The sequence below is a fragment of the Bombus impatiens genome, unplaced genomic scaffold (assembly GCF_000188095.3).
Source record: "Bombus impatiens unplaced genomic scaffold, BIMP_2.2 scf_0233, whole genome shotgun sequence".
Taxonomy (NCBI): domain Eukaryota; kingdom Metazoa; phylum Arthropoda; class Insecta; order Hymenoptera; family Apidae; genus Bombus; species Bombus impatiens.
In genome coordinates, this window is record NT_176652.1 from 338456 (window position 1) to 357146 (window position 18691).

At 30.5% G+C, this 18691-nt stretch overlaps 5 protein-coding genes across 7 annotated transcripts; all 5 read right to left on the reverse strand.

The window, feature by feature from the left end:
• Positions 1 to 1086: 1086 nt before the first annotated feature.
• On the reverse strand, positions 1087 to 4072 carry LOC100749355 (zinc finger and BTB domain-containing protein 44). 2 transcript variants are annotated; one of them, XM_012384088.3, is made up of 6 exons: positions 3608 to 4072; positions 3118 to 3320; positions 2869 to 3045; positions 2355 to 2799; positions 1898 to 1957; positions 1087 to 1744 (listed from the first exon to the last, which is right to left on the reverse strand). In XM_012384088.3, the coding sequence occupies exons 2-6, from the start codon at positions 3298 to 3300 to the stop codon at positions 1356 to 1358; spliced, it is 1254 nt and encodes a 417-aa protein (XP_012239511.1). In that variant the 5' UTR covers positions 3301 to 3320; positions 3608 to 4072; the 3' UTR covers positions 1087 to 1355. The 2 variants fall into 2 exon arrangements, with proteins under 2 accessions (XP_012239511.1, XP_003488491.1); XM_003488443.4 differs by having other exon boundaries at positions 3118 to 3348.
• On the reverse strand, positions 3608 to 5854 carry LOC105680571. Its single transcript, XM_012384087.3, has one exon. It carries the CDS (start codon positions 5837 to 5839, stop codon positions 4328 to 4330), a length of 1512 nt encoding a protein of 503 aa, XP_012239510.1. The 5' UTR covers positions 5840 to 5854; the 3' UTR covers positions 3608 to 4327.
• Positions 5855 to 6192: 338 nt separating this feature from the next.
• On the reverse strand, positions 6193 to 13712 carry LOC100749476 (transcription initiation factor TFIID subunit 1). 2 transcript variants are annotated; one of them, XM_012384086.3, is made up of 19 exons: positions 13680 to 13712; positions 13066 to 13432; positions 12557 to 12969; positions 12239 to 12484; positions 11984 to 12121; positions 11722 to 11894; positions 11231 to 11629; positions 10920 to 11160; positions 10493 to 10851; positions 10148 to 10410; positions 9694 to 10055; positions 8394 to 9614; positions 8072 to 8314; positions 7544 to 7982; positions 7322 to 7464; positions 7097 to 7234; positions 6883 to 7018; positions 6587 to 6808; positions 6193 to 6501 (listed from the first exon to the last, which is right to left on the reverse strand). In XM_012384086.3, the coding sequence occupies exons 1-19, from the start codon at positions 13695 to 13697 to the stop codon at positions 6287 to 6289; spliced, it is 5736 nt and encodes a 1911-aa protein (XP_012239509.1). In that variant the 5' UTR covers positions 13698 to 13712; the 3' UTR covers positions 6193 to 6286. The 2 variants fall into 2 exon arrangements, with proteins under 2 accessions (XP_012239509.1, XP_012239508.1); XM_012384085.3 differs by having other exon boundaries at positions 11722 to 11903.
• Positions 13713 to 14729: 1017 nt separating this feature from the next.
• Positions 14730 to 16304, reverse strand: LOC100749795 (small ubiquitin-related modifier 3). Its single transcript, XM_003488447.4, has 3 exons — positions 16065 to 16304; positions 15872 to 15997; positions 14730 to 15682 (listed from the first exon to the last, which is right to left on the reverse strand). The coding sequence occupies exons 1-3, from the start codon at positions 16080 to 16082 to the stop codon at positions 15548 to 15550; spliced, it is 279 nt and encodes a 92-aa protein (XP_003488495.1). The 5' UTR covers positions 16083 to 16304; the 3' UTR covers positions 14730 to 15547.
• A 372-nt stretch (positions 16305 to 16676) lies between these two features.
• LOC100749911 (histone H2B) lies at positions 16677 to 17614 on the reverse strand. The gene has a single exon (XM_003488448.4). It carries the CDS (start codon positions 17532 to 17534, stop codon positions 17163 to 17165), a length of 372 nt encoding a protein of 123 aa, XP_003488496.1. The 5' UTR covers positions 17535 to 17614; the 3' UTR covers positions 16677 to 17162.
• Positions 17615 to 18691: the final 1077 nt, after the last annotated feature.

The window sequence follows — 18691 nt, forward strand, 5'->3', positions numbered from 1 at the left end:
CCCCGGGAATCCTCGGGGATCCGTGAGATTTGCCGGGGAATCGTAATTTATCGTCGCCCATACCGCCAAATCCAATCACGGGTATGTTTAATTATAGGCGGCCAGTCGTAATAATCGCTGGATCTTTCGGCCTTTGATCGACGTTCAGGAATCGCGGGAAGAGTACGCTAGAATATTGGTGTCTATCGTTCGTTGAGAGATAACGAATTTCCGACGATAGGATGAGGTCTCTTTTGTTAGTGGGAATTAGGGAATTCCTCGTAATGCCTCGTAATGAGCTGACGATAATTTTATTTTGAGCTCGAGTCGATGGCGTGGTGGCTGCTTTATTAGTATGTATTGTTGTGACGGGAGATTGCTAGTCGACGATTTTAATTATTCGTATACAATGTGGGGCGTTTAGGCCTCCAACGATTTTACAATCGTGTATTTGTTATCCTTGTCCCATGTCCCAAATAATTTTGCTTCGACTTCGATTTTTTTTTTTTGACAAATTTTCAGATATAGTTCACTTCGAAACCTATTAGATATCGTAGTACAGACGTTAATAAGTAACCATGAAATCGTTTAGATTTTTTGAAAGCTCCAAACAGGTTAGAAAACACGACCTGGCCCTAAACGTCCCACGTTACACAGAGTTAGTAAAAGAAAATTTCCACGTGAAGGATGAACACTTTGGTGTAGAATTGAGATCGGTTCAATTTTTTAATACTTCTTTTTTCCGTTTTTCTCTTTCTCTTCCTTTCTCTCTCTCTCTCTCTCTCTCTCTCTCTCTATTTTCTTTTTTCTTACTTATGAGAAGTATACTTGATACTTCGTGATTGTAGATTAAGTCTTGAATTCATACTAAGAAATATACATATTTAAGTAGAGAAAAAGATCATTAAAGCAATAAAATACAAATTTATCATTCAATATTTTGTGATTTTGTATGGTAACGATGAGTGTGTTACGATACCTTGATAGGTAAAAAGGATACACAAATGCAAATCTTTTATTTTATTACAAATGTATATATATTTACAAAATGATATATTAATATACATATATGTATGTTTACAATGGTTCTTCTTTTTTAAAGTAACCTGTTTTATATAAAATATGTTATCTTATCTAGATTCTAAATCTGTCTAATTAAGAGAATATTGTATTTCTGCAAATTTTTCAATTTTTTGTTACCTTAATAGTATCAAAGAAATATAAATAGAAAATATTAAATAATTAGGTTTTTATCAATTTTCTCGTTAATTGCCAACAACCTTTCTCATAAATAAAATTGCGGCAATTACATTTAATTTACGTACCATGTAATAATTTTATGCAAATGTCAATGTCAATTGTTTCTTCTTCTAATTTCATGCGCCACCATCCACTATTGGCTTATTAGGTTTGTCGCGCTTAGCATTATGATACAGATACGAATGTACACGTAAACTGTTACTATTTTTATATTTATTACCACAAAGTCTACATGTTAGACTTTCAAGCGGACCGTGAATATATCGAACATGTAGTTTCAGATTTTCCTTACGCGTGAAATGACGAAGACACCATGGACATGAATACATTCGAATAACCTTACCTCTTTCCACACGTAATGTTGGGCCCAGTTCGGATACAACGCGTAAAGTTGTTTCCAATGGCAAACTATTGTTGGAAATACCTTTAACGGTTCGTCGACCTTTACTATGACAACCAGTTTCGTACGTAAATTCACTTTCAAAACCAGTCATGTTACTTAAACCTATTAAATAAATGTTAATAGAGTCCTAACGGTAATTGTAGTTATTTAATACCAGATAAAAACAAAGTATAAATAAAATTATAAAAAAAAGCAAAGTTCAGAAGAATAAAAACGTATATCGTTAAAATAAAAAGATAGAGATTAAAGACTTACCAAATGAATGACTTTGTGTATTTTGATTGTAGGGAACTAATTGCATATCTGGTACATAGTCTGTAAGATATAATATTTTTCATTTAAACATTTACCATCCTGCGGTATTGAATTGTATAAAATTGAGATTTGAAACACCCAGTAAATAAGCATGCAAATATATAATTGATTCCATTGTAAAATTAATTTGTGCTACATATACTAAAAAAATTTGTACGACTGTATATCCATCGACGAAAACAGTTGAGTGTGTCAAATCTTTTGCATCAACAGCCAGTAACTGTAGTCTCTTCGCTAATTTTAATCATCTTGTTTTCTCTAGTACTCATTTTCTAAGTACTCATTCATTCAGCAAATGTAATATTTTTCAGCTCCGAATGATGTCTTTATAGTCATCAGCCTACTAATTACATAACTTTTGAAATGATTACACTAATAAAACATGTAAAAATAATACCTTTTGTCTGTAAATTTTCTTCAGGTTTATAAAATGTCTCGTTAGGCAAACATGTTTTATATCCTGCTTCTGTATCTATGTCGAGCGTATAATCCAGTGGTCCCTGCTTTGCTGATTCTATATGACTTATATCAGCTGTGCAGTCTAATGGTTCCTCTTCTATACTTGTCGAACTGTTATTTTGTATATCTTGTATATTATGAATTGAATTAGATTCCTGTTGACAACACATGTCGCTGACAGTTGTATTCTCTATAAATTCGTTACTGTGTAATTCATCTTTTGATAATTGGTTTTTGCATTGCTGATTTTTCTGTACAAATTGTCCTTGTTCCTCGGAAGTAGGAGCATTTGTATCTGAATTAATACAATTAATACTGCTATTTTCTGTATTAAATATTTGATCCAAGTTCCCTGCATTCTTTGTTAAAGTTTCTCCAAGTTTCTATAAAATAAAATTCATTCCTTTATTTATCTTATTATCCTTTAAATTTGTATGTCTGATCGAACGTACCTCTTCTGTTTCTGTAGTTAAACCTTTTATTTGTAAAGTTTCTGCAACTTTCAAAAAACTGGCAATATCTTCTTGCTTAATGTTAACTTCTCCTTGATACATAAAGTGAAGCATTGCTGACAGATCACGGTAATTGACATCTTTTAAAATCACAATCGGATGTTTACAAGAGTTTCCCTGTATTATTACAAGTACTTTAATACTATAGAATATATAAACGTAAACTATATGAAATAAGTTTAAATATACCTTGAACAATTCCCTGAAGTATGTACTACAAACTGACAATATTAACTTATGTGCACGTAGTATTTGACCCTCTGCAGCTAATGTTACGTCTACTAATTGCTCATCGGTTAATAATGTATATAATCCAGAGGACAAATTTCTTGGGAAACTATTCCAAACTAAGGAAAACTGTTCTCCAGACATTGTTTCTTTATTCTTTCTTTCTAAAACGTTTTACAAATGTTTGAATAACTGAAAAATAAATATTTATAACAAAAATTATTATTCATAAATACTGGTAACTTATACAACTTTTATTGTAGTTTATTCTAAGCAATATTATTTGAACAAACTTTATTTAGTATTTATACAATTGAAATTAATAATAAAAATTTGCATATTAAGTTATATACATGTTAAAACTTTGTTTTCTTTAAAACAATATATTGTCACAAAGGATACACTGATAATAAAGGAACAATAAACATTATAATTTATTTAAAAAGTTAACCTTTATTGAAACGCAATTTGACGATCTGACGAAAATAATCCACCGAAGCTGATGTTCGTTATGTAAACAATACGATTTTAATAATTGCACTATAACATACGCTTAAAAAATTCATTTAACTTCATTGTCACCACTTTTTCAGAGTTTCTCGAGGATTAGAAAGCAATATTTCATCAATTTTCAAACAATTCATGTCTAATTTTAAATTACAATTTATAGTTTATAAAATAAATGTTTTGACGAATCAAAAAGTGTTCAGAATGATGTAAGATGGAGGAACAAATATCAATAACTTGAGATAAATTATCATGCTTTTTAATTACAAACAAACTTGGATTATACTAATATTGTTTCACATTTAGAAAGTACAGATTATGACAAGATATTTAATATAATACCACACACTGTCAATTTTTATTGCCTTTGTTTAATGCGTAATACTATGAATTACGCTATTTAATGTCGAAACACAGCCATTTTGATGACAATTATTTGTATGAGTAATTTGATGATTACAGGTTTATTATGAGAAAAATTGTCCAATTTCATGCCTAAACTGTGAACTAAGAGTGATAGTTATTAAGAAAAGTATAAAAATATCGGTAATTGAAATCATTTATTAATGTTTGTAATATCACATAGAATCTTGATATTCAATAGTCACATAATATTTATTTTAGTTTCATAATATATACATGTATCATAATTTTCGGTAAATATTCACACTTCCGGTGTCTCTTCAGTTTCGCGTAAACGAAAACATTTCCACAAACCATAACGAGCTTCCCAATCTATAAAAAACAATTCTGGCTTGTTCCAAAGTATATGATGTGCTGCGAAATTATATTGAGATTGAATAGGAGGATTTAGATGTGGAGCCCATTGTGCCCTTTCCATCATTACTTTATTCACATATTCGTAAAATACTTTAGCTTTATGAATCCAACATAAAAGAGACATAATTGCTATCACTGTCGCATGTAAATGATAAGATACTTCATCATGTCTATTTCGCTTCAAAGTTACATCTTGCAAATTCATTAAGAGACAAACCAGAGCTGCTGCTGTAAATCCACATGGTACCTCTACAGCAATCAGACATATCGTACAATAAGTTGATTCTAAATTCATACGAGATGTACAATGAATTATGATACTTTTTAGAAGGCTATCATGCAAAATTTCTCTGTGAAGTTTACAGAATAGCTTATCTTCTTTAAAACATGGACCTATGCTGAGATCAAATTGAGTATCTTCGAAAAATATTTTAGGTGTATTAAAATTCATTTTATTTCCTTTTCTATCAAGCAAATATTGAATAACTCTGTTACCTAATAAATTAGTTATTTTATTTGTTGATGCTATCATTTCCATTAATAATGGAAATATTTTTGGAGTTAATGTTTTTTCATAAAGAGTTACTTCGTGTATGTAGGCTGTGTATTCAAGTGTACTACCAAATTCTAGAATAATTTCATCAGTCATTCCTTTCTCAACAACCCATGAACACATATGTTGAACTATGATCAGAAGATGATCATTATATACATGTTTTACCATATTAATGATGCAGACTTCCAAACCTTTTTTAAGTGTTGCATATGGTAAAAAATCAACAGTTGCATGTGCACTAGTTATAGAAATATAAAAAAGATTTAAAATTCTTTCAATAACTACTATTGTTTCATATGTATCTGGCCAATTATAAACATCTAATAATTCGTATAATATTCTTATAATTTTTCTTGTATCTTCTATATTTATATTTGGAGATTCGATTCTGTCCCATATAATATGAATCATTGATGATGCATTAATACCATATTCCAATAAATTATACATAAGTTCAAAACAAAAGGTTTCAAACTCCCAAAGCTTATTTTCATAAATCGTGTTAATTACAGTTTCTAGAATTTCCTTAGACTTTTGAGGAATGTATATTTGCAATAAAGTAATGTAACATTCTCTCGTAAGTCGACATTTTCTTCGTCGTTTCCATTCGCACATGTTATACGTTTGAAAATAAGTTTCATTATAATACAAGAGGAGTTTAAGAATACATATAATAATAGCGTTTGGTTCGTAAGTCAACAGCTGCTCTTGTAATGCATTTTTTGTTATTCTAATTATATTGTCAAACATTTTGTCTTGTTCGCGTTGTGAATCTAGAGATGTAGAACACATTTCAAGTATATAATCCATTCTAGTTTTCAATTCTTCGTCACTAATCATTATTAAATAATATTATATTAATATCTGTAAAGGAACATTACAAACAGAATTTTGATTAGAACTAAGTTCTAAGTAAATATAACTGAATTTGCAGCTTTCTCTATTCAATTATTTTTCTTTATAAATCTTATATAGATGTCCTCGCTCTATATGAAGGAACAAATATACACATGATATTTAAAAAACAATTTCTCACTATGTATTTACATATATGTATATATAATATTCACAGATATGCATTAGATGTTCATTTTTCTTTTTACAAAATCATATCTAAATAACAAAACATACATATTTCATTCAATTTCAAATGTTGAAATGTAATTATTCCTATAAGAAATAAATATCTTGCATTTTTTCTCCCATTGCGTTTTGTAATACAAGTCTTCTGATTTAAGAAGTAAACTACAAAATAGCATTATTGCTAAAAGAAATAATAACATTTTTTTAGAACCAAAGATCACCACCAACATCCTCCTCTGGTTGCGGTAATTGTTGTGGCGTTTTTTGTTTTTGTTTTGCGTTATTTTCTGTATCATCATCACTTTCAGAGACAGCAAGGTCGTCTTGTATCTTGTTTTCACTTTTTTCATCTCTTGCTGGCAAACCAGCTAACAAGAAGTCTGAAGGATCGTAATTAGGATCAACATCCATACTTTCATCTATAATTTAAGAAACATACGATTTAATTAATGAAATGATAAAATGATAAATAAATTTATAAAGTATTTCATTCCAATTACCAACCTTGCTGAAGCAATTGTTGGTCTGCCATATAAAAGCCGACATTACCCAATTGAACCATAGCTTCCGCTGCTTGTTGACTATCATCATCTGCTAATACTACTCCACTTTCTGTACCTTCTCTAACTTCATTTAGCTCAAGTGTTTCCATTTCCGCATTTTCCGACTGTTCATCCGTACCAAATGGAACCTCATCAAATTCATCTTCGCTAGAGAATTGTAAATCTGTAACGAAGTATACAATGACGTTTTCATTTAAAGATATACATTTAAAGATAATTTTATAAAATCTTCTCTACCTTCTTCAAGGACATCTTTCTTTTTCGAATTTACGCTTCTACTACCATCGCCTTCCATGTCGCCTTCCACGTCCACAAAATCAAAATCATCCATATTCGATTTACCGAATGGATTTTCTGGCGAACTTGTTTGACTCTAAAAAAAACACCATAATTTACAAAATTTCTTATAGGGGAAAACTAAACATCTGTTTTTTATGGATAAATATTGTACCCCTCTAAATTCAGGCTCTACAATGGTATAATTTTCCTCATCTGGTCCAAGCCATGAAGGATCAATGTCTGCTTGCTCCATTGCTCGCTTTTGTACCAATAGTATGTTATTTTCTAATTGTGTTAAATGTTCATCATACTGCAAGACAATTTGATTATGTGAATATAAGATTAAAATATAATAATTAAGATATAATAAATACCCCTAAAAAAAGCCTTTAAGTACCTCATCTAATGTTTCTTTACAAACTTTTACTAGCAATTCTGCTTTCTGCGTAAATGGAGATTCCTTTCCGTTATACACTGTACAATTTTCCAAAATTTGTTCAATATCCCTAAGAAACTCATGACGATTATGATACTTATGCGCTGGAAGAAATAGGTGTAATCAAATATTTGCCAAAAAATCGATAACATGCAACATTATTTTAAATATAGTTTAACTTACCAGATACCTTTTTGGATATAGTTTCTAGATCCATAGGTCTTTTAATAACATTATAATAATCTTTTACTAATTTCTTATTAACTGGTTTCAAGAATGGCCAAGCTTCTGTCATAGATTTCAATTTATTATTTACAACATTGTCTATGATAAAAGTAAGGGCGACTTGGTCATTGTCATCTAGTAGAGGATTAATTGCTTTTTCTAATCTCATCAGACGATCTTCCTTTTCTCCAAGTCTTTCTACACAAGTTTCCAGCATACGCTTAGCTGCTACTGTTAATGAACTCTTTGATCCATTATACAGAGTTGAGTTTTCTACAATCTGATTAACGTCAGCCAAAAATTCTTCTCGACTTTGATATTTCTTTAATCTTAAATTTTCACGTATGGTTTGTAAATCCATAGGTCTTTGTATGATTTTATAATAATCAGGAACAGCCTATTTATGAAATATGTAAATAAATTCTTCAGTTGCAGACAATTATAAAATAAATTTATATAAAACAGTTTAATAAAAATAGAACATACTTTGGCATTAACAGGAAATAAAAAAGGTTGAACGTCAGGTAGGTCTCGCATTTCGTTAAGTATACTTTCTAGCATTGTAGACATAACTACAACAGGATCTGTTCTACGTCTATTAGCAGGTCTCTGTTGTCGTTTAAGATAATCACAATGATCATCTCCGGTAGCTCTCCTTCGTTTCTTAGAGTTTACTGCCTCCTTAGGCACCTTCAAGAGTAACGTGCGTCTTTTCATTTCTTCAGCATGCTACAAAAGCAAAATTATAAATTAATATATAATAATCATTTAAAAGAATACTACTGTTTTAGAAAACTAAATAAATTACCTTAATTAATTTGGACGATAACTTCACTTTAGTTCCATCTACATTAACAAGATCTTGATCATCTGTATTAAGCTGTTTCTCAATTTCTTCCTCTTGTTCTTCTGTCATCGCAACATTCACGGGCGCTGTAGTTATGCTATTCTGATATAAAGGGCAAGCTTTATTCGTACGCATGTGACCTACATTACCACAAGCACCACATTTCAGTTTGAGATCTGGTTTAAGTTTAGGTTTCTTACGTTTAGTAGGAGATACTTCCGGTTTAGGATGTTTAGAAGCAGAAGAAGTAGATTGGAATGAATTACAGAATGGAAGGATACTGTTTGAGGACGTAGTGGTTGGGGTATTGGTATTACTACGGTCGAATATATTACTCAATGACGCATTGTTTCCTGCCATTGGGCCACCAAGCATACGTTCACGTTCTTGATTTCGTTTAATCCTACGTAGTTGTTCCTGAATTCTTCTTTTCTCTCTCTTCATTTCTTCTTTTTGTGCCTCGTCCAATGTTGCAAATTGTTTAATAAACGTTTCATCCTTAGAATTTCTAATTTTTATATAAGTATCTATTACCGCAGACTTCCTTACTAATTCTACCCTTGTATATTCTTTGCCCTCTGGATTTCTAAATGTCCGATAAATTTTAAGAACTCTACCCTGTTGCGAGTTAAAGTTATTTACGGGGCTGTCCTCCTCGTCATCCTTCTTTTTCTCTTTAGACTTTTTATCTTGTTCTTGAACTTCACCCATTAACATCTTTCGTAATTCATGTCGTTGTTGTTCCTCTCGTTCAAGTGATAATTGGGTACTAGTTTTTTTGTTGGAAAGCATGTTTTCTATGTTTTTACCCATCTCTTCTATATCAGAACTATCTTCTTCAGAACTCTCGCCTTCATCTGTACTCAAAACCTCATTAGAAGATAAAACACGATTTTGTAAATCAAAAATTCTCTGACATTCTTCTTTGTATCTTTCTTGATGCTCAGCTATAGAGTAACGATTTCCTCGTGAAAATTTAGTCATGCCCTCTTCTCCAGCTTTAGCTTTTTCTGTTGACAACGTTCTAACAACATCGATTACCTCCCATCGAGATAATTTTTTAATTTCTTCCTCAGGCACACCAAATTTTCGAAGTAACGCTTTTGCATTATTTAATGATAACCTTCTTAAATCGGCATCAGTTCCAGTCACAGTCCGTTTTGGTTGAGCTTCTTGTTCTTCCTAATTAAAGTCAGAAAACGAATGATTTAAAATACAAAATATGGAAAAAAAGAATTATAACTGAATATTAAATATTTACCTTACTAATCGTTGGTTTATTTGGTACTCGAACATAGGAAAATCCTTCACCACAACCTGTTGGGTCAGCTGGTCCTGCTAGCTGTAACAAGCATTTACCTTTCATAGCTTGAATGTATGCTCGTGTCGTATTCCAAGGCGCAACTTTAACTTCATCGTCCATTTTTAATTGCATTTCTTCGTCATCATCATCTTGAGGAGTAAATAGGAACTTTTCACCATAACCAGCATCCTTTAGTCTTTGCTCAGCTGCAATCATACTAAAATAAGCGCAGCATTGTTCCGGAGACACCATTGCTCGAATCTCTTCTTCGGTTGGTAACCTAAAGTCGGGTTTTATAACCCACCAATTTGAATCCATGCCTAATATAAAAGAGTTTAATGTTTGTCAGACTAACTTATAATACAAAGGTAATTCAAACAGTTTATAGTATAACTTATGCAATAATAAATACCTGTTCTTTTAAAATCAGCGCACAGTTTCAAACGTTTCCTAATACTACTCTCACTATGCGAAGGAAATGCTCTTTTAATATCATCCATTTTAATACGTCGGGGCGTATCATTAGATTTCCAAAATAATCTGTATATAAATACTTGTAAAAAATCTCTCACAAAATTATTAGCTCTCTTTGAATTAGGACCTGGAACTTCATATAATGGACATTCTTGACCAGCAACGAATAAAGCATCCATTTCTCTGATATAATATTGTTGTCTAGGTATACAGAAAAATTTATTAGTTGTAATACATTCTTCATACTATAAATAATTTCCATAAAGAAATGTTATTGAAATACCTTGTTCTTATAACTAAGAAATCTGTTTCTGGAATTTTGTGCTCATAAATTGGCGCTCTATACATATTATTTTCCACTGCTTGTATACTTTGACCAGGTGTAAGAATTCCAAGAAATGGGCTAGTATGGGCATAAGCGGTTTCACCATATTTGTATTTCTGTGGTCCTTGATCTTTGCCTGCCTTTCTCTTGTAGTAATTTTTCACTTTGGAACACATTCCTACTTGATTCATCAACGGGGGATGTTCTTCAGAAAATTCGATAAGTACCAATTCACCATCTTTGCCAGTTAAATCTTCAGGAGTTCTCATGAAAAAGACATCACCTCCACCAGATGCAATTCTTTCTTGTTCTCTTTGCTAATAAACAAACGTCGTTTAATTCTTGTTCCTACTTAACAAATAATGTAATAAAGCATAATACATACTTTGGCTTTCTTTTTGATATGCTTTATTAATGGTAGGACAGAATGTGGACCAGGATGAGCAAGCGGTCCGTGGCTAAATCTTCTTAAAGGTGGTCTATGGAAATTTCGAAGCCGAATTTGGCCCATATGAGTTTGAACAAATGGAACACGTAATTCTACTACTGGCGTACTATGTTGTATCAAATTTCCACCTCCAACTTTTAATCGTAATGTTGTTTCTGACGATCGCGGCATATAGTATCTAAATAACACAGAAAATAATAAAATTATTTCTTTTTGTGCGAATTAAAATTATTAAATTATTAACTTACGTATCATTTGAAATATTAAATGGATCTCTATCAGGTGATTTTGGTGGTGGAGGTGGAGTGTCTTCTTCCAATACGTTAATTACGCCAGCTTTTCCTAATAATAATTTACTTTTCTTCACATGAGGATGAGGTATTTTTACTTTTGGTTGAGGTCCATTATCTTTATGAATCAGTGCTGGATCTATGTCATCAGGAATACCAAGAACAATATTCTCATCATTTGGATCCAAAGTAAGAATTTTAGGCTTTGGTATCTTCTTCATATTCTCAGGATCCCAAATTACTTCTTCTTCCCAAAGTCCATACACCAATTCTTCATTTTCTACAGGAAAAATAGAGTACCAAGTATCATCGTAATTTTCTTCCCGATTTTGTTGCTGATTCCCTTTATTCATGTTCCTATTGATAAAAGTAGAAGTAAAAATGAAAAAAAGTTATATATGCAGTAATTTTCTAGTATAATATAACAAATAGATTACTACTTTGCTTACAATTTAGTTTTCTGAGATTGCATGTGTAATGGAGTTGTAATTTGCGAAGTGGCTAATCGAACGTTTGATGCGACCTGTACAGGTGCTCCTTTGCCTGGTTGACTGAATGCCTGAGCAGTTCTGTTCCCACTGGATGGTACCCATCCAGCTGCATTATTTTTACTATTTAATTTCTGTAATACCTTTTAAAGTATTTATATTCTTACTTGTTAACTTATATAAATATTTAATTAAGAATATCTTACACTAAGATATTACGTACCTTATGCTTTATATCATCACCATTCCATATGACATCATCTTCCCAGTGTAATTGTGATACCATTAAAAATGCATCATCAGAAAATTCCTCATTAGTGTCTTTGGCATCTTTATTATCTTTATTACTTTGTTCATCTAACTATTAGAAATATAATAATAGCATTATCCATGATAAATTGATTTGTAGAAATATTAAATTACAACTTCAAAATTATGTTTGATATTTCATATTTTGATATATATACAAATTAAATACCTTGTCAACGATTTTAAATCCATAGTTAAAACCATCCCCTGTTTCTGGAACTTGAAGCATATCATACCAAAGCTGTGCAGGACCAAACCGCCAATCTGCAACTTTTGGCCCCATATCTCCATTTTCTCCAGTTTCGCCTGATTTATCAACTTGTTCTTTATCTTCTACTGGCATTAATAATTTTGTTTCATCATCGGAACGACATATATCTGGTGTTGGGTCTGGACCATATTGCATCATCCAGCCCTAATATACACATAAATATTTAATTAACATACAATTGATACACTATAAAATTGAATCACTATTTGTACATACTTTAAACTTTGCTTTTTTTTCCTCCTGATCAGAGCCAGAATCAGAATCTCTAATATCATGATGTCGTTTCTTTTTACGTCTCCTTTTAACACCTTTCCATATTTGTGGAAGACTACTAGGTTTTCCTGGACCAAATAATCTTGAAAACCTCAAAACTTTATTAGCTCGAAAATCAGGAAACAATTCAGTAACATCAACATTGGCATATTTTGATGGTAGCATAGAAGCAAGAGGGGTTTCTAATTTACGCTGACGTGCAGCTTCTGCTTCTTCTGCAGTAAGTGCTTCTTTTTCTTCGGGAATTGGAGGAGGTGGCATTAATTGTGTATCAGATTTATTAACAACCTCTTCATCATCAGCATCATAATCAGCATTTTCCTTTTCAGTTTTTACTTCAAACATGTCCTGCTTACCTATTCATTAAAGTAATATTTATATTTATATATGTCTATAAAATTTTATTTTTAACTAAAAAAATCTTTTGATAGTTATATTTTTGTTATACTTACCACTTTCTTCTCTTTCATCCTCTGCTAATTCATTTATATCAAAAAAGTCAAGAGCACTAGGTGATTTCTTAACGTAACTGGTATCTTTCTCGTCAATCATATCATTTTTTTCTTCAGGCTTATCGTTAGATTCATTTTCTTTTTCCTCCGTGATATCATCATTTTGCATCATTTCACGAATAAACGAACTTAATCCAAGCCTATTCAGTGAAGCTATATGTTGCTTTGCCTCTGGATCAAGAATATCATCTTCCAGTTGACCATTGTCATCAATGTTGCCAAATAAAAAACCAGTCATATTGATCCCAGACGTTATGTCTTTATCATTTTCTTCTTCAGAATCGGCCATTTTGTTATAGTTAAAATTCAAGAAATTAGTATGATGTTAAATTTTCATAAAAAGATATCGGTTTTTCGAATATACAGTAGACGTATAGTACTAGCATATATTAATTGCACAGTTCTTAATTGTATATCATACATTTATTTATTTATAGTTCATTATGCATATACACTTATATATATTTATTATGATTTTACTATTTACAAACTTTTATTAATTACAAAATTAGCGAAGCAACGTTTTGTTTACGTAAACCTTTGCATCAACTAACCGCCATGTTCTTTAACATATTAGGTAGACTGATTCTCTGACGAGAACGATTAAATGACTGAAATTATATTTGGTATTTCTTACAACATTTAAAAAATAAACTCCCTGGAAATAGAATAAAGTTTATAGGATATTTCTATGTCCATGAGTGATAGGTGGTAACAAAGAGGAATTTCTTTTCCGTAGGTTTCCTCTGGTAAGCACGGTCGTGTACACAAGATTGTAAACACCAATGGAGAGGGTAAGGCTCTTAATGTCGGAAGTGGTGCTTTACAAATCGGTCACTATAGAACACTGCGATCGAGAATCTAGGATTTTGTATTTAGCGCCATCCTTCGGTGAAAGCATTGAAGATAAAGGATATAAACTAAACCACTTAAACTGAGCTTAATTAATGATTGAACTAAACTATTTTTCATAATTTTTCTCCGTCTATTTAAAGTAAATACATATACAATATTTCATCTAGTATAGAAAAATGTTGTTTAAATGAATATTAATTATAAACTGTTATTAAATATGTATTATTATTTCCAACAAAAAGTTTTAACATAATTACAAGATCCAAATCAGATATGTACACATAGATTTAGTATTTTTATATTTGGCGCACGTTCTAGACCTATATATACAACCGTGGTGATAATTATCTTAGGTACTTTCAATGTTAGTATTGGACAAACTACAAAACGATATTGGTAAAAAACTGATAGGTACATTTTTTAATTGTTGACCGCAACTTCACTACATGCTATAAACATTATGATAATAATTACTTTAAATTTATTGAATAATGATATAAAGACATTTTTTTTGATATAAAGATATTTAGAACCTATTTTTGTAGAAGTAAATTATACCGGTTTATATAAGTTGACAAATTTAAGAATTCTATAACTTGCCTCGAAAGAAAATGAATATGACTGAAAAATAAACTGTTATAGAAAAGATAAGACACAATTTATTATTTGTTCATATACAAAGTAATATTATTTTTATGGAAAGTAAAAATGTAATGTTAACACTAGGGTTGAATTGTGAAACACAAACGAAATTTTTACGAACTTGTTAAAAATAGTTACATTATTAAATATTAACACAATACTTTTCTAATAATGTTCTTCGCCATTGTCCTATCTGTACATCGTTATAATAAACAGATGCACCTATAAAGATGAAATTTATTAAGAGAATTTGAGATTTTACATTAGTAAATTTTTTTTTATGAAAATCATTTACAAAGAATCTTATGTATTGTAAATAACATGTGTTTGTATGATGTAGATGTTTTTCTACATAGTGCAAAATGCTGAAGAGGCAACTAATGTACCTCCATTTAGAATGTATATTACTAACAGTAACATAGCGGTAAGCCTGTTTTGCAATACTTTCAGCCAAATTAATATATATTGAACTGATGCATTATGAGAAAATAGAGTTCTTCTAATTTTTATAAATAGAAAGGAAGCAGAATAATTAAAAATCTCAAGTAATAATACAATGCACAAAATGATTGTAATCTTAAGTTATTATTTTACGAAATATAAAATGTGTGTAAAAAAGTGGCTTTTCAGATAAAACCAACATGTAGATCAAACTATACATATTGGGTTGCGACATAAGTAAGTTCGGTTAAACTCAATATTTTTCTTTATTTGACCGAATTTATTTATGCTACAACCTAATAGATGTTAAGTTTAAAATATACAAAATGTGTAAACAGTTTTCCTCACATTACATTATGAAACGAAGCATTTTGTTGTATCAGGAAAAATGAAATATAATTCACGCCTCTTTTCTGAAGTAAGCACTGGAACAGAAATTTTTTATCAAGTCCATTTTTAAACTATCGAAGGACAATCTTAAATCTCAACACAATCCTCCTGTTTGTTGCTGATAAACTTCTATTGTGTCTCCTTCTTCCATCTCAAGGGTTGTTGGTGTATCTAATTCGTTTATGGGTTCTCCATCAAATCTAAACCTTACTGCTGCTATCGCCAAGCCCTATATAAAAATATAATACTCTTACTACTACAAATATAATGATTTCTAATTGTTTAGATTATTTAGATACAGATATAGATATAATATAGATATTTATCTATACAAAGGTACATAAATTATATACACGCCATTTTATAATTCAAGGGTGTAACTTCAAATTATAATAATAAATTAAATACAGACTCTTACCACGCGATCACAGTAGGCATTCATTAATTTCCTGAGTGGTGTATGCTTCTTAATTTTAAACTGAACCACTGCACTATCTTGTCCCAATACTTTTAAATTTATGTGTTCGGATTCTGCTTTAGTTTCCTGTAACAAAGGATGTTCTTGAATCATCACTTACCATTGCATCAATTTTAAGGTTAGAAAATATTACCTTCTTCTCGTCAGACATGTTTACAGTTTTTCACAAATACGTTAGCTTGTCACTGATTAATAAAGAAACTTCCACGAAATTTTTTTAACTACCGTGTCAAATATTAGACCACTTAAAATTCTTATAAATAAACGTAAGTACAAATGAATCACTCGCAATAATCCCGCTACTACCTTTGTAGCTGTAATCACAACGTTTCCATACTACGCAAGTAGTATACGTACTATCATAGAAAGTTATTGGCATACACACGTTTTGAAAACCTAGCATACGTGATTAATAAACTTTTTAGGGAATTTCGTTACTCAGTCACGATCTGGTGAAAAACAAAATGAGTATTATACGTAACTTCACACTTATCAAAGAGTGCGCAAAATTTTCAATTTTTAAAGAAATAAATCTAAATAAGGTTGTCTTTAATGTTTACATTTTAAGGTTAAATTTTAGCCGCATTTACTTATATTTAATACATTCATATTATTATAATAATCAATTACCTAACAATCACTATCGTGATTCATGATGAATCTATCATGATGAATCACATCTATATATCCATTATTAGAATATAAAAGGTACGAAAATGTAATTTCATTTTATCAATTAAAATCATACAATTAAACTGAAGTATATTCAAGCATCAAACGATTTCTCTTTTACAAATAATTATGCAATTAAGAAATAGAAAGTTATTCTACATAAAATTGTATTATTAATCATTGTATTAACAAAAGATCAATCTTACAATAAACAAGACCATTCTACCTTAATTTCTTATATATATATATATGTATATATATATATATATAACGCTACTAAAATGCGCTATCACAGTATCAAAATTTGCATAATTCGAAGCCTGCATATGCATGCATAGTATTGAATTTAAAATAATCAAAATATACAAAATATATTCACTACTATTTTATCTCATGGTAAAATAATCTAAAGCAAAGTGTACGTCTATATGTATATGAACAAAATATAAAGTTTCGTACTGCACATTATGTTCAGAACGTAAGTAAATGTTCCATCATGTTTGAAAATTTTTTGGTCCTGAAAAGGACCGTTTTTGTTTCTTAAACAGTTTGTGACTGTCTATTTTGAGCTAGTGTACTTGGTGACTGCTTTGGTGCCTTCACTGACTGCGTGTTTTGCTAATTCTCCGGGAAGTAAAAGTCTTACAGCAGTTTGAATTTCACGAGATGTAATTGTAGAACGTTTGTTGTAATGCGCCAATCTTGATGCTTCTGCTGCAATGCGTTCGAAGACATCATTGACGAAACTGTTCATGATGCTCATCGCTTTGCTGGATATACCGGTGTCAGGGTGTACTTGTTTCAACACCTTGTAAATGTAAATAGCGTAGCTTTCCTTCCTCCTCCTCTTCTTCTTCTTGTCAGCTTTACTAATATTCTTCTGAGCCTTACCAGCTTTCTTCACAGCTTTTCCACTAACTTTCGGCGGCATGATGATGCTTCAAATCTTCGAATTATCGTAGATGAATACAACCGTACGACTCACTCTTTCAGAGAATACTGAGCGCAGTGAGGACGCATTCCTTTTATACGCTGGAATAGGGGCTACGTTGAACCAATCACAATTCAGCTTGGAACTGCTAGCGCCTTTCTACAATCTGATTGGCGCGCTGCTGCTACCATTGCATTCTCCACGATACAATTGATTTTATACGCGTAACATATCTAACATATTTCTAAGGCCTTTTTTACAAATTGAAAGTGTAAAAATTATATAGTTTTCTTTTTTTATATTAAAGAACATAATGGATGTGTGTAACAAAATTGAACTAACAAATATCATGTATTTTATAGTGAAAGTTACGCAAGAGAAAATAATATGTAGCTTTAAAAATTTAACGCAAAAGAATTAATATATGTATGTACACATATTGATAAACTAAAACAATAGAATATATTAATAAAATATTTTCACATAGTTTGTAACTTCAGTACTTATAAATAAAAATTATTTCCGAAACTCACGCTTATAAGGTAGAAAGGAAGAATAATGGGCTAGGTAAAAGAGTAGGTTGATAGTAAATTAATAATAATTTAGTACATTTATTCTTGGTTTTAGCCAATCTTTTAAATTATTTCTTTTCTTTTCTATACTATTGGCATTGCATAATTGATTAATATATTACAATAGTATATAATTTATTTAAAGTGCTTATTATAAAGTAAAATTTATACAGTAACTAAAGTAATATTGCTATTATCAATTTTTACTACTTTCTTTTTGGTGTATGAATTGAACCTTGTAATAAAGAAAGAAAGATATATATAGACCTTTTTAGGTAATTTATGATCAAATTAGGAGATAGCAGATGGTTATTTACTGAAAATTCTCAATGCGAGAATTGATTGTAAATTGTTCTCTGTTTCAAATATATGTATGATTCTTTGCAAAATAATTAATCTACATTAAAGAATATTGAGTAACGATTATTTCACATAATCAATTTTTTATATTTCGTGTTCTAAATTTTAAGCTGCCTTTTCTAAACAAAAGAATACATGTACGTCTTCTATTCAATACATATATAAATATATACATATTCAGAATGAAAAATACGGCGAAGAAACAATACAATAAGTATTCTAAAA

Bases quoted from the DNA above. Each gene is read 5' to 3' on its own strand.
- LOC100749355 (XM_012384088.3), bottom strand. From the start codon at position 3,300: ATGTCTGGAGAACAGTTTTCCTTAGTTTGGAATAGTTTCCCAAGAAAT. The intron at 3,046-3,117 runs GTATATTTAAAC...GTAATAATACAG, and splicing joins ACTTCAGGGAATTGTTCAAG to GGAAACTCTTGTAAACATCC. The intron at 2,800-2,868 runs GTACGTTCGATC...TTTATTTTATAG, and splicing joins TAACTACAGAAACAGAAGAG to AAACTTGGAGAAACTTTAAC.
- LOC100749795 (XM_003488447.4), bottom strand. The intron at 15,683-15,871 runs GTAAGAGTCTGT...ATTTTTATATAG, and splicing joins ATGCCTACTGTGATCGCGTG to GGCTTGGCGATAGCAGCAGT.
- LOC105680571 (XM_012384087.3), bottom strand. From the start codon at position 5,839: ATGATTAGTGACGAAGAATTGAAAACTAGAATGGATTATATACTTGAA.
- LOC100749476 (XM_012384085.3), bottom strand. The intron at 11,161-11,230 runs GTAAGTTAATAA...TGTGTTATTTAG, and splicing joins TTTAATATTTCAAATGATAC to ATACTATATGCCGCGATCGT. The intron at 8,315-8,393 runs GTAATTTATTTA...TTGCTTTTGTAG, and splicing joins TATCGTCCAAATTAATTAAG to CATGCTGAAGAAATGAAAAG.
- LOC100749911 (XM_003488448.4), bottom strand. From the start codon at position 17,534: ATGCCGCCGAAAGTTAGTGGAAAAGCTGTGAAGAAAGCTGGTAAGGCT.